The sequence below is a fragment of the Phoxinus phoxinus genome (assembly GCF_949152265.1).
Source record: "Phoxinus phoxinus genome assembly, chromosome: 3".
Classification (NCBI taxonomy): Eukaryota; Metazoa; Chordata; class Actinopteri; order Cypriniformes; family Leuciscidae; genus Phoxinus; species Phoxinus phoxinus.
The window spans coordinates 37,799,748-37,813,770 of NC_136878.1; the positions used below are offsets into that span (position 1 = coordinate 37,799,748).

Genomic DNA, 14,023 nt, shown 5'->3' on the forward strand with positions numbered 1-14,023 from the left:
GTCATTTTTATGAATCGTTAGAAGACCGAAGCTTTTTCTCTGACTAGATGACGTCAACTTGTCAAGTTATTTGAATATGATACGCCCACTTATTGCGCTCCAAGGCCAGGGAAAATATCATGGCGACGAGACGCTGTGTTCTGAAGTGCGACTCAAAAGCCAACTTTTTTCATCTGCCCAAGGAGAAGCATTTGAAGACTAAGTGGCTACAATTCATATATACAACTATACCACAGAAGTATAGTCCGAGCCTTGTGCTTTGCTCGCGCCATTTTGAAGACGATTGCTTTTTAAATGCAATCAAACTTGGATTCGCGAGCTGGCTGATATTGAAGGAAGGTTCATTTCTAAGTGTATTTGCATCAGCTTCCTCCTCCGTATCACAACCTGTAAGTGTTATTAATAATTGTTGCTTTTATGTTTTATGTAGCATGCTTAATAATTATTTTGTTTGTTGTGTAAGCACCGTTTAGCTTCTAGGTCTTCAGTGACAATTGTATTGAGATGTGAAGTGTTTGTCGTTGTTTTCGGAGTTGTCTTAAAGAATAGAGTAATACCTCGTAGTAACGTAACTGCATTTTTTTTTTTTTTTACGTTATGTTTATGCATCGGGCTAACGCAAACAAAGACTGATTGTGCTTTTACAATATGATCTCTGGGCTATGCTCGCTAACATAACATTACATTCTTTATCTTATTTTTAGTTTTTTACTACAAACTACAAAGCAGTGGACTATAATCATTATTATAACACGATTTAATTGATAAAAGCATCATTGTACTCCGTGTTAAACAATAAGTATTATCTCTGTAAACACTGCTGGGTCATCTGACCAATCGCAGATTAGCGTCGCGCAAAGGAGGGGTTTGGAAAAACGAGTCGTTGAACGAATCATTTGGGAGTCGGTGAGCAAATCAGGTAAAAATAAATGCATATTATACGAAAACAAAAGTGTTTTTTGACATTGCATGCACGTAAAACTGTTGTTGGGGACTCCCAAAACAACATTAGGAACATTTTAAATGTCATAATAGGTGCCCTTTAAATGCCGTTTTGGCGCTCTTTGATGTGGTGTGACAGATCACTGTACTAGAATCCTCATTTCAAGCGGCAGCGCAGTGCGCGGGTAAACGTGATCATCTCTTCCTCACTTATAGAATAAACATAAATGGACACCTGAAGGTATGTTGAGATACAGTATACTTACTGAAAGGCATCATAACTCGTGTAATCGCTCAATCAGTGTTTCAACAGCGGAAATACATCAATAAAAAGCTTAGCCTAGTTTTTCACATAGCTTTATATTTACCTCAGGCAAGTCATTCAGTGTCCAGAGCTTGTTGGTTTGCTAAAGAAATAAACTCTTTCACTAAATAAATGCACTATTACCATATATTATATTTTACTTAACCTGTTAATGATATCTTGATTATTTAATGTATGTTTAACATATCTGTCATGAAAATGACAGCAACTGTGTAAATGATTATATTTCAATAATAAATTAGAGTAAAAACATATGTTAAAGGACAAGTTCGGTATTTTACACTTAAAGCCCTGTTTACAGATCGTATCTGATGAAATAGAACGGTTAAGATTAAAATTTGGACACATGCTGCTGTCGCGAGAATTTTAGGTTTATTTAGGACCTATTTTGCCAAACGTGTCACACCCGTGATTCTTCCGTTGAGAGCTTGAATAATAGACACTCAAGCGGCGGAGTAATACCGCACCTCACACAGCACATTCAATACAAGTCATGGAGTTGGACAAAAACTACGATAAAACCTGTTGGAATGCATCTTTTTCAGCGATTTTTTTTGGGACCGTATCAGTGAACACCCCTGACCACTCGGTGAGTTTCACGTCTTTGTAAACGAAAGTTTAATGTGTTTTAGGAAGGAATCTTCCAGTGGCCATAGACAACCATTGTGGGGGTGAGGGGGGAAAGCGATATAAACCTAAAATTCTCGCGACAGCAGCATCTGTCCAAAGTTTAATCTTAACCGTTCTATTTCATCAGATACGATCTGTTAACAGGGCTTTAAGTGTAAAATACCGAACTTGTCCTTTAATGTAAAAACTGCCTTATGTGCAGTTTACATGTTTTGTAAAATGTACCACCTCACCGAAATGAACCTAACCGAGATGTCAAAACCGTGGGAAATCCAGGATTTATGCTGAACTGGTTTTTCGGAAAAAATCAGCGGCATCTGCTTTCAGAGAGTGAATGTGTACTGCATTTTCATTCAGCGCGTCTCCTTCACTCGTTTTTTTTTTAAGCCAACTCCTTCACTTATTTAATTAAATAATCGCCTTTTTAAGTTTACTAATCAGGCTGTATCGCTGTTTTTCCATTACCACTTTCGTACAGTATAATGACAGCGGACCTTTCTCAGCCACTCCAGCAAGACGCAAAAACTTTCATATGGATTTTTGCAGATAACCGATTGCTGCCAAAACCGATCAATCGGACGAACTCTACTTATAATGCCCTAGTTGTGTGGCGAGCTGCTCTGTTTCACATGTTGCCAGATGACATTTGATCTAGATGTCATTAAATCACCTAAAATACAATCACAGCAACTTACCCTATCAAGCACCACAAGACCTGTCAAGTAAGGTTAACAACAGTGCAAAAATAATGTCAAGAACCTTTCTGCACTGTATTGGACACGTTTTCTGAGAGAATCTAAGCAGCACCATGGCTGTGAGCTTGAGGGCCTTTCTTCATTCACTTTCTTATTTCCCATTACAAAGGTTGCAAGTTCAGTTCTCACTCAGAGCAAAATTCAACCAGTGACACTGGTGCCATGACCAAGATGAAGCACTGTGATGAGCATGGTGACAGGGAAATGGATCCTGAGTGACTAGTTTATCATTTATTTTGCACTGCACAGACAGAACAACACTCTTGATTCATCTGCTACCATCTCAGGCTCCCAAACCACAAATCCAAATTTTGCTTTATGTGAGATCAATCACATAAGACATCATGTCTTTAGTCATTCAATGATCAAAACTCATCAATAAAATTGACAGCAGGGGGGGGCATCTGACAAACGTACAAATGTAAGTGGTGTTGTGGTTTCCATAGACATGTTACACTAGTCTCACATGTTTTAGTCTCACTAGACAGACGGCAGAAGGTCTGGACTCCATTGCAGCTTCATTGGCCAAGGACCGCCCAGAGGCCGTCTGACTGACATGTAAAGCAACCTAGCAGTTCGTTTTGTACTGCGTCATGTTTAGGGGCGTGAAAATGTAAAGTTCATGTCCCTACGATAACAGACGGGCGTGCATCTAATAAATTATTCATTCAAGAACTTGCTGCGGAACTTTACTGCAATGGCGCTGCAAACTTCACATGCTTTTGAAAATCCAGCGTTCAGTTGATCCTAATAAGCGCTCACTGTCACAGTTGTAAACGCGGCGGCTTTCTTCTTCCATGAGGGAGTTTGGCGTCATGATGGCTTTGTTTCCAGGCGGACAGTTAAAGAACGCGAGACACGCCTCCTGGAAATCCTCTAGAATTGTTGTTTATTTTATTATTTTGTGTAATATACAAACATAATAAATCTGTGTCTTATCACATTGCAGTTGCTGCCATTATAAAAGTAAAAATGTACTACCAAGGCCAAATATGACCCCAGATGGCATCTAAAACAAACGCAATGAACACAAAGCTACGCTCTTGTGAAAAGTCCCGTTATAAGTGGTCTACGCTGTGATATGAATCTCTTATTGTCATCGTGTTTATGTTGTTAATTGTTGTTTATGTTGGATTTGAGCACGAGCATGCAGAACAAAAAATCTGTCATATTGAATTCTGACTAACTCAAACGCATCTAATAGGTCATTTTGCTCATGCACTCAACAGATATGTCTGTGATTGGCTACATTGTGCAACGCCGCAAAAATGCGTAGTAAATAGAAACCTTTGACACTTTACAGTGCGATTATACACTCACGGGAGCGTTTCAAAGCAGTCGCCTATCAGCGAGTACCGCTACTAGGGGTGCACGATATTGACAAAATGTAATATTGCGATATCGATAATGAATATTGCGATATTGATATTAATTTCGATATTTCAATTCCGATCGCTCAAACCACTTCTGGAGGTCTGGGCCGCATTCCAGACGAAACTGGACAAGTGCATCTGGTTGTTGAAACCACATGTAAATTTTACTCCAAACAAAAATGCTAAAATTGTAATGTGTGAGAGCGTGTTATAGGCTATATGTCATGTTATAGCCAGATATGACGACGCTACTGCAGCACGCATCACCGAAGCTGAGCATCGATTCATCAAGCCAACGTGCAAAACTATCGCAAATCAAAGTGAAAGTAAGTTGCAGACGCTTAACACACACAATCATCTTCATTAAAAGTAAAGAAATTAAATGATCTTACCAGGGCTGTTGCCGCTCTCTCTTATTGCGGTCTTTGATTTTGAAATTTTAGCTGACGATCAATAAAATGCAGCTCATAACTGTTGCTTTCGGTGACGTGGACTCCATTAAATCTGCATATAGCGCGGGAATTGAAGATCCGATTTATATCCGTTTTGCAAAAACACATTTATGTGACCAGGTGTAAATGGAATCGTTTTGATCAATCAGATAGCTATACGATCTGAGAAAACACATGAAGTGGACAGGTGGCCTGATGTTTATACTAGTGCGCTGGTGTGTGGGTCGAGCCGGCAAGTGTGTGTGTGTGGGGACTGTGTGGCAGAGCGAGGGAGAAGTGAGAGAGTGACGGCGTTTAGCTTTGGAGCGAGTAGCGACTAGAGTCATATTGAGAGAAACAAAGTGGCTTCTTTCTGACCACTGTGGGAAATCTGTCATGAAAAGTTAACCCTCTCCTAGATTGCATGTTGTTTATGGAGAAGGAGAACCAGGAAATGAGTCGGGGGAAATGCAACGCTACCAAGCGAAGTGTATTTTTCGAGAGGTGCATGTCGGACGCATAATAAACAAAATAGCGCAAAATTATCGCGAGACTTTCGATATAATATCGGGCAACATGATATCGTGATAACGATATTGATTCGATATATCGTGCACCCCTAACCGCTACAGCAGATATCATCACATTAAATGATCAAATAAATCTTTGGCAGGACATAAAAAAAACGTCTAATAAATAAGGTAGTTATGACATGAAAAGTTTACATATCAGTGAAATTTTACAATTCTTGTTTGCAATTTCCATACCAAAAACTACCAGCTTAAAAGGAACACGACGACTTTTTGGGACTTTAGCTTATTCACCATATAGGCCTATGGAGTTAGATAAGTTCATACATACCCTTTTCATCTCCGTCCGTGCTGTAACTCTGTCTGACGCACCCACCGCTAGCCTAGCTTAGCATAGCACAAAGACTGGAGGTAAACAGCTCCAGCTAGCATACTGCTCCCAATAAGAGACAAAATAACACCAACATTTTCCTATTTACATGTTGTGATTTGTACAGTCACAGCGTGTACAAATAACAAGGTCACATGAAGCCATCTTCTAACCATAAACATACTGGGCAATGTATTCTCAGGAGGCGAAGCATTTCTACTTCTGTGGAGTTATTTGCTCGCAGCACCTGAGAAGCCCCGTGGTGAGGAGCAGAGTGTTGCGCTAATCACTCCGCCCAAGTAGCAGTGCTTCGCCTTCTGAGAATATAGTTCCCAGTATGTATACGGTTAGAAGATGGCTGTGTCTCATGTGACCTTGTTATTTGTACACGCTGTGACTATACAAAAAAATGTTGCCGCTATTTTGTCACTTATTGGGAGCAGTATGCTAGCTGGAGGCGTTTACCTCCAGTCTTTGTGCTAAGCTAGGCGGTGCGTCAGACAGAGTTACGGCACGCACGGAGATGAAAAGGGTATGCCTGGACTTATCTAACTCTGGGGGGTACGGTGAATAAACTAAAGTCCCAAAAAGTCAGCATGTTCCTTTAACTAACAAAACTCCAAACTTTATTAACGGCAAATGAACAGTCATTAATACAATAATAACAAAACAAAAATGTTTGCAAGCAATAGCACAAATCAACAACAGAACAAAGACACAAATTAAAAAAAAAAACATTTTTTAAGTCTAACAGTAGTATTCAGGAATAGAAATTAAATTATGAAATGAAAAATAACACTGCATAGTCTTTGCTGTATAAATTAAATATAGGTTAATCTTTGTTAAAGCTACAGAAGCTATTCAGTAAAGAGCAGTGTTTTATGCTTTGTCTTTTGTGGTTTAATCAAAATTAACTACAGAGAGCTATTAGGCTGCTGTCACTTTAAGAGCGACCGCACGGATCCAATATAATGATAGCCTAACATATACGATTTCCTTCTCAAATGTTTACGTTCAATTAAGACATAACCTACTGTATTTACTAGGATACTCACCAAGTATATTTTGAAATAACATTGTGTGTCTTTGTCCGTTCAAGCATCAACTGTCATCCGTTTAATTCTGTCAACTGTATCAACGCGTCTTTCTCGCTGACCCGGGCATTCAGGCAGTCCTAATTGTCGAAACCACTGAACTCTGTGTCATAGAAAATCAGAATAAGTTCATGTTTGGACACAATTTTGTTGTTTTTTATTTTTGTTCTAATGACCTAGCCTATATGCGGAAGACGATAATTAATAGTTAGGCTTTATTTCTGCATTTTACCGATGGGCTTTGTTTCTATGTGGATCAAAGATCATTTAGGTGATGTGAAATATGGATACAACTTAACACCCCCCATGTTGAAACTAAAGTTATCCTAAAAATACATTTAAAAAAGAGGAAAAAAATGACATCTTTGTAAAATAATGACTACAAAAAACTGAAAATGCGTTAATAACCCAAGGGGACTCCTTAAGTTTGGATATCTGAAATGCCTACTGTATTTAATATACCTGAGATGAAAAAAATTGAGCATTAATTACATAGCCTAATCCAGATCCTCTTTTCAAACGTCAGAACGAAACTGCTACTGTGCTTGAATCAAAGAGCAGCTGCCAAACTATAACCAATCCAGATAAAATAATAATTATTATCTGAGGTGTCAGTTATCACTAGGATTCTGAGGATTCTCCCATTGGAAGCTACTCTCAAGCACCATGTGCTGTTTGCAGAGAAACTAGACGCATGTGTAAGCAGTCTTCATTCACAGGCAGGTGACATCCGCTGTCTCGAGATCTAGTGAGCTGCCACCAACCCAAAGACAGCATATTTGGGAACCAAAGGCACATTTGATGATGCACAGACATGCTGTCTAGATAGGCAGCTCACTAGGTTGAGACAGACATAAATAGCAAGCACTTATAGATTATACTTCAAATAACTCACATTTAGTTACTAAGATTTTGGTTTGATTCAAACATAAAAAAAAATATGAATAATAAAATGTACTATAATCTGATATGTAGGGAACACTGTGTTTTTTTTTGGGATATAAACTATCAAAGTATTCTTTGAAGTACCATATAGTATATCAAAAATGAATTTTGGTAATACCATACATACCCAGTTTTCAAATAAAAAGAGAAGCACACAAAACATGACAAGTTTTTTTTATCCCCCTTTAACATTCCCATTACAAAAAGCACCGTGAAGATACCAACGGTACATGTCCAAAAACATGCAAATACCATTGTACTGCAGAATGTCCAAAAACATGGTATTACCATGTCAAAAAAGATTAAGCTAATACAGTGGTAATGACCTATGCTTATAGCATAAATAATATATATAACGTTAATTATATATATATATATACATATATATATATATATATATATATATATATATATATATATATATATAGACCCAACGCGATATTTTAATGTAACGTCATTTGCATGTTATTAATTTTTGAAGTATCGCTGCAATGACAGTCCTCGTTGAGGCTCTGTCGACTTTTAAAAGGACAAATGTGTCTGAAGCCACATGATCAAGCCATAACTTTAATGCTGAATCTCTTCCTTGATTCCAAACATACTGGTTTGACTAAATACTGAATGTCTTCACAAAGGGAGCTAGAATATAAACGTGTTTCCAGAAATAATAAGAGTACTATTCGCAAGCAATCACAGCTATGGCTTCACTGACACCAGCTAATGCTAAATCCAGACGTGCAAGTCATTCACTTGTGCTGGCCTGAAACATGACATGACTCAAGACGGCTCTCACACACACATACTCCCTAACATGAGCTCCAGGGCGGTCTGACGAAGCTCTACAACCGCTTACCCAGCAGAATACTGGCCTTCAGTCGTCATTCTAGCAGTGCTGGGTAACTTACAGTAGAAAGCTTTAAAATTAAGTTTCTTAAAACAGGCCTAACCGAAGCCCTGACCTCTCCACGGACTACCTGCGGGAACACACTCGCACTCACTCCCGCGGCTGAGGAAGCCGCAGAAGGCCCGGCCTAGCAAACAGGCCCAGCTCAATATCACACCAAGCGGCTTCAGGAAAACGCCCTTAGCGCTAACGATGCGGTGTAAGTACATAAAAGGTTGCAAAATTCACGGCGGCCGCCATGATGAGTCTTTCCCAGTGCATTTGAATTGAAAACATGGCAACCCGCGGGTGAGCACTGGCCTACAATTCAAGCCAACGACGCAGCGATCGGCGGTTTTTTCGCACCTACCTTCATGTCGGGACATCCTACAGACAGTGACACAGCCCCTCCTCGGGCTCCCTAACGTCTATGAGTCGGAAAGGTGCCGCTAAAAACGAAATAAAAGTGGGACGCGGTCTTTCTTTCCTATTTTCTCTCTTGAAGATGGATCCGGGGCTTACTTCTCTCCGCTTCCCCCTCCCCGTCTGTCATCAAGCGAATGTGTGTGTGAGAGATGGACCGGGTGCGGGCGAGGTCTGCCGGCAGGGGGCGCAGGACTCATCTGCTTCTTCTTCTGTGGTGTTTGAAGGGCGGTAAACTCGTGTAGCTTCTTCTTCTTCTTCTTCTTTTCGATTAATGGCAGATTGCAACCATGACTATAAGGTGCATACCGCCACCTACTGTACAGGAGTATGTAACATGAGCTACATTGTAACTATATCAAAAAAAAAAAAAAAAAAAAAAAAAAAAAAAAAAAAAAAAAAAAACTAAATCCTACTATATATCCCTATATTTTTAAGATATTGTACCACTGCTTCCTGAGTATCATTAACCCCATCTCCTACTGTTCCTATCAAACCTTCAAGATTCCATTCTCTTCCTGCCTGTCTTATTTTTAAATTTAGACTCATTCTCTCCTCCCTGTATTTCCTACAGCGTAGTAGTACATGTTCAACATCTTCTTTTGACCAACAATCATAACAGTCTTCTGTTTGACTTTTGCCTATTAAAAACATTGTTTTATTTAACCCTGTGTGATCAAACCTCAGTCTGGTTAAAACGCACTCTTCTCTTCTATTATTTCTAATTACACCCTGTGCATTAACAGATTTTTGCAATCTGTAATAATTCCTTCCACATTTATCCACATCCCACCTACCCTGCCATTTCTTCATCATTTCTTTTTTAATTATTGCCTTAACCTCACCTTTTCCAAGGGGTATACTTATGATATCGTTTATCCTTGTTGATCTTTTTGCAATTTTGTCTGCTCCCTCATTCCCTTTTATACCTATATGAGCAGGTACCCAGCAGAATCTCACATCTATTTGTAGTCTCCGTAATCTATATAAACTTTGTTGAATTTCTAGCATTAAATCTTCTCTATTAGATTTCATATTTTGAATACTATAAAGCACTGATATAGAATCTACACAACATATCACTCTATCTGGTTTAACTTCCTCAACCCACTGCAATCCTATAATAACTGCCATCATCTCTGCCGTATATACTGAAGACTGATCAGGTAATCTTTTCCCAATACTTAAGTGCATTGTTGGTATATACACTCCTATTCCTACCTTATCCTCTTCATCTTTAGATCCGTCTGTATACACATCTAAGTAGCTGTAATATTTGTTCCTAATATATTGACTTGCCAGGTATCCTTTCCGACTCTCTTCCCATTCATTTTTAAGTTCCATTATATTTAAATCTATCTCAGTTTTTGGAAACAACCATATAGGGATATTACTAATAGGTGTAGGTGAATTAATCCAAATATTATTTATTCCATATTCCTCCGATTTTGCTTTGGTTACCCATCCAAAGCCATTACCTTTAAAAGAACTATACTCCCAACATTCCTGAATAATACTCTTTGCATGGTTTCCATTCCCACATCCCTTTAAGCGACTCCAATATGTAAGCATGAGTTTCTCTCTTCTCAGATCTGATGGTACTTCTCCTAACTCTACCTGTATTGCTTTAATTGGTGTTGATCTTATTACACCCGCACAGATCCTCAATGCTTTATTACTAGCTCTATCTAACTTCTGTAAATGTATCTTAGCTGCTGCTCCATATACATAACATCCATAATCTATTGTTGACCTCATTAACGCCCTATAAATAAACATTAAGGATTGTTTATTTGCTCCCCAGTCTTTCCCCACTACTGCTCTCATTAAATTAATAACTTTCTTGCATTTTGATTCCACTTTTTCAATGTGTATTTTCCATGTTCCCTTTTGGTCTAACCACATTCCGAGATATTTAAAATGATCTACTGTTTCTATATTGTGACCATATAACTGTAGTTTCTGTTTTTCTATTCCTTTCTTCCTGGTGAATATCATATGACAAGACTTACTTGGAGAAAGCTTAAAACCCCAATTATACGACCATTGTTCTACCTTTCCTATTGCTTCTTTTACTTTATTCCTCACCCTTATAGGGTCTCGTCCTCTTGCCCAGATGGCCCCGTCGTCTGCATACAAAGCTGTTCCAATCCTTCTGTCCAGATTCATAAAAATATCATTAATCATAACATTAAATAAAACTGGACTAATAACACTACCTTGTGGAATTCCATTAACAATTTCAAATTCCTCAGATATGTCTGATCCCACTCTAACTTTAAATCTTCTTTCTGACAGAAAGTCTAAAACCCAGTTATAAAACCTACCTCTTATTCCCATTTTGTTCATTTTAATTAACAACCCTTCCCTCCACATAGAATCATAGGCTTTTTCAATATCAAAGAACACAATACTCATAATTTCTTTCATTTTGAATGTTTTCTCTATCTCATTACTTACTTTTACAACAGCATCCATTGTGGAACGCCCTTTCCTGAACCCACTTTGATATGGTGCAAATAATCCTCTATGTTCTAAGGTGTAGTTAAGTCTTCTGACTAGTATCTTCTCCATCCACTTGCAAAGGTGTGACGTTAGAGCAATAGGTCTGTAATTACCAGCATTATTAGAATCTTTCCCTGGTTTATTAAATGGCAAAATTAATGCACTCTTCCAGTTTTTTGGCATTATACCTTCTTCCCATATCTTATTAAATAAATATAATATTAACTGTAATACTTTTTCAGGTAGTTTCTGAAACATTACGTAACTCAATTGATCTTCTCCTGTAGCGGTATTACTAATATCATTTAACACTATAACTAGTTCATTCATGCTCATTTCTGTATCCAAAGTGCTTTCCTCTCTATCTTTTTTAATAAACACATCTCTATTTTCCTTAATAATCTTTTCTTTCTGTATTCTGTGAATGTCATCTAAATGATCACCACTATGTACACTGGCAAACTTCTGTCCCAATAAATTAGCCTTTTCTTTATCTGTTATTGCCAGTATTCCATCCCCCTCTAATACTGGTATTTTAGTATACACATTTTTCCCACTCATTTTTTTCAACATTGACCATACTTCTCCTATTTTAACTTCCCTCCCTATAGAAGAACAATAGTTCCTCCATGCATTCCGTTTACTATTCTTAATTACTCTTCGTGCTTGAGCCTTTTTCCTCTGGTAATTAATTAAGTTATCTTGATTCAAGTTATTTCTTAGCATTCTCATAGCTCTATTTCTTTCTTTAATAGCTTCTGTACATGAATCATTCCACCAAGGGACCATTTTCCTTTTCCCCCCAACTGACTTATATGGTATACTTTTTAAAGCTGCATTCAATATTAAATGTGTAACCTCATATGCACATTCCTCAATATCACCCTGCATTGTAATTGTCTCTGCTGAAATACAACATATTTCTTTAAATTTTTCCCAATCAGCTTTATCAAACTGCCACTTCTTATGATAAGGCCTTTCTTGAAGATCTATTTCAATATTTAAAGCGCAAAGAATTGGAAAATGATCACTTCCAATACTTGTACTTTCCTCAACCTTCCACTCACAGGAGTCTGCCAAATTGCTAGAAACCAAAGTAAGATCAATACAAGATAATTTATTGGAACGTATATCTATTCTTGTACCATTTCCATTATTTAAACAAACTAAATTCCTAACATCCATAATTTCTTCCACTACTTCTCCATTACTATCAGTATACTTACTTCCCCAAAGACTATTATGCGCATTGAAGTCTCCACACCAAATTTCTTTCCTATTTCCTTGTCTACTTATTATTTCCTCTAAGATTTCTAATTTTAATGATTTACAGGGGTTATACAAGTTAATTACAACTAAGTGCCCATCTGGTTTATAAATTTCAATAATTACACATTCTATTTCTGTTGTAGTTTCTATTCTTCTAAATGGTATTCCATCCCTTACAAATGTTGCACATCCTCCACCCTGACTTTCACCTCTGTCATACCTAACAGACTGATATCCAGGTATAATAAAATCAAGATGAGGCCGCAACCAGGTTTCTTGAATGCAAACAGTGTCCGGTTCAACTTCAGATTCTAGTATAAACTTCTTAAGTTCTTGTCCATTTGCAATCAGACTCCTAGCATTCCATTGCAAAAGATGGAACACCATTATAATCTTAAGTAATCCTCTGAGAGCCTCCATCATTATTAGTACTGAGCATACCATGAATCTCTTCAGCTTTAAGATCTGTGATACCTAAGAACTCCTCTGCAGCTTCTACCACTGTCTTGATCCTATCACTTTTCCTTTCTTGTCGTGTAGCAATATTCACAACTTTACATATAAAAGCAACAAATCTCTTTTTTTCCACCATCAAGGTGTTCTCCTCCACTATACACTTATGCGTACATGGTTGCTGCATGACTACCGGCATTATGTCTTCTATTTCTGGTTGAAATCTCTTTTTCCTCGTTCTCTGAGGTAGACCTGCTCCATTCATTATACTTTCATTTAGATTTCCATGATTCTCTTTTGTTTTATTTTCCTTGGTTTCATAACTACCCATTGTTTTTAATGCCTCTGCATAAGACACCTTATTCTCAACCTTGTACCTCTGTACTTCTTTAGCTTGTTTCTGGACCACACAACCAGCATATGCAGCACTATGCTCACCTCCACAGTTGCAGCATTTTAGCTTTGAATCCTTATTACATTTTCCATATTCATGGTCTCCTCCACATTTCGCACATCTTTGTCTCCATTTACATTGTTGAACTGTATGTCCCATTCTCTGGCACTTATAACATCTTAACGGTTGTGGTACATACTCTCTAACTTTGTAATTGATCCATCCTATTTTAACTTCACAAGGCAGAGACTTTTCAAAAACAAGCAGAACAGACAGGCTGTCTGATTTAACACCATTTTTATTACTTTGTAGTCTTTTCACCTCTAGTATTTTCCCACCTTTAATCTCCTTCTTTACCTCCTCCACAGACATTTCCAGAGGAACATTTGAGATCACTCCTCTTATCTTTGCTGCCATTCCTGGTACATGCACTTTGATATTTCCACCTCCAAGGTTACTCATTTTCAAAATCATTTCCTGTTGCTTCTTATTTACTGCTGAAATTAGAATTCTTCTGTTACTCAGTAGCTTGGCATATTTGATTTTCCCCATTTCTTTCTCAATTGCTTTTGTCACTTGTACTGGGTGAAAGTGACCTTTATCATTACTGAGTGTAACTATAACTTTCCACTCTTCTCGCTTATCATCATCATCATCATCAGGTCTGCTATTCTCTTTAGATTTAGCTCTAATCTTTTTAT

General features: G+C 37.8%; 1 protein-coding gene across 6 annotated transcripts in view; it reads right to left on the reverse strand.

The window, feature by feature from the left end:
- kcmf1 (potassium channel modulatory factor 1) overlaps positions 1–8,940 on the reverse strand; it is a 36,851-nt gene extending 27,911 nt beyond the window's left edge. For 2 of the 6 annotated variants that reach the window (XR_013796994.1, XR_013796997.1), the window contains exon 1: positions 8,649–8,917. Coding sequence is in view for 2 of the 6 variants with exons in the window: in XM_079608158.1 (XP_079464284.1) it covers positions 6,412–6,433 (22 nt within the window). In the remaining 4 variants the exon portion in view is untranslated. Of the gene's footprint in view, positions 1–6,411; positions 6,554–8,648 lie in introns of all 6 variants that reach the window. The other 4 variants (XR_013796995.1, XM_079608159.1, XR_013796996.1 and 1 more) reach the window with 3 other exon arrangements.
- Positions 8,941–14,023: the final 5,083 nt, after the last annotated feature.